This window comes from Maniola hyperantus, chromosome 1 (assembly GCF_902806685.2).
Source record: "Maniola hyperantus chromosome 1, iAphHyp1.2, whole genome shotgun sequence".
NCBI lineage: Eukaryota > Metazoa > Arthropoda > Insecta > Lepidoptera > Nymphalidae > Maniola > Maniola hyperantus.
In genome coordinates, this window is record NC_048536.1 from 12,767,732 (window position 1) to 12,770,195 (window position 2,464).

Genomic DNA, 2,464 nt, shown 5'->3' on the forward strand with positions numbered 1-2,464 from the left:
ACCTCATTTATTTTGATCAGTAAAAATTGCCAGAATGGATAACTAACGAGAATAAAAGCAATAAAATAGTAAATGTTTGTGTTACTTTAATTAAAAATAATAGTTTAACATCACTTTACCTATGTTATACTTAATCCAAGAAATTAATAAAATTAAATAAGTGTTATAAAACTGAGATGGATAGATCACTGGCCCCCTCTGAGGGCTAACACCAAATGCAGCACCGACCCTCCCTGCACTTTGTAATCCTGGGCTGTCTTTTCATCATTCCTGAAACAGAATTATTAGTAACTAGCTGATCCTCGCGGCTTCTCCCGAGTGTATATAATATAGCCTATGTCACTCAGGAATAATGTAGTTTTCTATTAGTGAAAGAATTTTCAAAATCGGTTCAGTAGTTCCAGAGATTACCCCCTACAAACAAACTTAACGACATTACCTCTTTATAATATTAGTATAAATTTAAAATATATATATACCTGCAATCTACCTAATCAAGTTACATTCAGCATATAAATTTTTATTTAATTTACTTCTAATTCTATTCTTATCCAAGATACTGTTCATATAAAGACAATTAATTGTTACCAAAATTGGAGACAGATAACTTAGAAATAATTCAGTAGTGGAAATGTTTTGAGTAAGAAGACTTTAGAGTACAAATGACATTTGTGAGGTGATAAAATATACAAAATCTGGATGAAAGGCAAACCCTTAAACAGTCCACTGCCCTTTGTTAAATTTAAAGCTTATCAAAACTTTGTGAATGGATCTATCTTAATGTAATAATAACAATGCCTCAGCCGCTGGCATAAGAAACTTGAAATTTTGCACCTAGGGTATTAATGTTGTGGTAGGTTAATTTTACATGTTTGGAAATTCTACCCCCGAGAGTGTATATCCAAATAATGGAGGAAATTTTGTATGAAAGTCAGTCATTTTTCAAGTTAAAATGCTTGAGTCAAATCAGGGCGGTTAAGTGGGATTTGACATTTGTCAATTGAAAAATCTACTGCCTTTGAAGGGTTGGGTTGTTACTACTCTAATAAAACAATACTTACATTTGTTTTCCGGAAAATATCAGTCGTTGTTGCTGTGGAGGAATGCCTTCTTTTTCTTCAACCCTCTCTTTGATTCTCTCTACTTTATCAGTAGGTTCTATATCTATTTCGATTTCTTTGCCAGTAAGCGTCTGTAAAAATGAGGTTATAATAAGTGACTATCATGAATTTTGTAAATAAAAAGCTTAGCGAAATCCGTCTCTCTTACCTTAACCTTGATCAACATCTTTAGTGATTTCTAATTGATCCAAATACAAAATGATAGTATCGTCTTTTTCTTTAATAGGTTTACTTACGATATCTACGTGAAAATTGTCTTTTTCGAAATAGTAATGGTCACTGAAAAATGGTAAAAAAATCGACTCTGCTCTACGCTTACAAAATTTTAGAAATTGGCAATCATTGACAATCACCACCGACAATCACATACAATCTTGACAATATGACATTTCACGGTTTGGGTTTGAACTTTGAAGCATGTTTGAAGATTGGTTTGAAGAAGGTTTGAAAAGGTTGGAAGCGTATTCCGTGATATTGTTCCGTGCGTGCGTTCCAATAAAAACTAGGAACAATGGAAACGGGTAACATTGATATAATACCGGGGACTTTTAGGATGTCATCCAAATTAGAAAATGGTTTCATAAGCGTTTGACGGTTTCATTTAAATGTCGTCTCTATGTATAATGTTAACTTGTGTTCATAATGGTAAGGGAAGACCAAGTAGGGATTTTGGGATTTACTCGAGTGTGTCAGATTAAGGCAAGGTAAGTTAATTAGATGCAGAAAAGTGTGCATTTTAATAAACAATTTGAATGTGATATAAGGAAATGGAAGAGTCACAAAATTTCAAAAATCAAAAAAAGTTTGAACTAATTGAGGGTTCACTTAACATCCCTTCTCAATATCCGATACGCTCGATAACAATTTTTGGTTCTATTTTATTTTTCCTTTTTTTTTAATTTATAGACTTGCGCTTGGCTGCAATCAGATCTGGTGGCAAGTGATGATGCAGTCTAAAAAGGAGCACCCTGCACCCCCTTCTCCCCCTTCAGCATGCAAACTGGCAGAATATATTTTTCGTAGAACAGAAACACGTGGGAGGCATACACTAATAATATTTGAAGCGCATGCGCTCCCCACCAGTGAAAGGGCATGTATCATAATATTATAACCTTTTTCTTTTTATCACCTTCACAATCCAATAGGTCCCCACGACGCTCGAGTAAATCCCTATTTAGCCTCTTGGTGGGCTAGAGAGAGTACATATTAACCTAAGAAAAGATAGAACGTCGTTCTTTTGTTGAACCTTCCTGAAAACCACAAATCATTTTCTTACCTATGGTACTGTCAATTACTGACAGTTGACACTTGACAGATTTCTGATTTTATTATTGTTTACTTAG

The 2,464-nt window shown here is 34.0% G+C and overlaps 1 protein-coding gene across 1 annotated transcript; it reads right to left on the reverse strand.

The window, feature by feature from the left end:
- Positions 1–66: 66 nt before the first annotated feature.
- Nedd8 (Nedd8 ubiquitin like modifier) lies at positions 67–1,487 on the reverse strand. Its single transcript, XM_034971068.2, has 3 exons — positions 1,270–1,487; positions 1,062–1,192; positions 67–270 (listed from the first exon to the last, which is right to left on the reverse strand). The coding sequence occupies exons 1-3, from the start codon at positions 1,285–1,287 to the stop codon at positions 186–188; spliced, it is 234 nt and encodes a 77-aa protein (XP_034826959.1). The 5' UTR covers positions 1,288–1,487; the 3' UTR covers positions 67–185.
- Between the last annotated feature and the right edge of the window lie 977 nt (positions 1,488–2,464).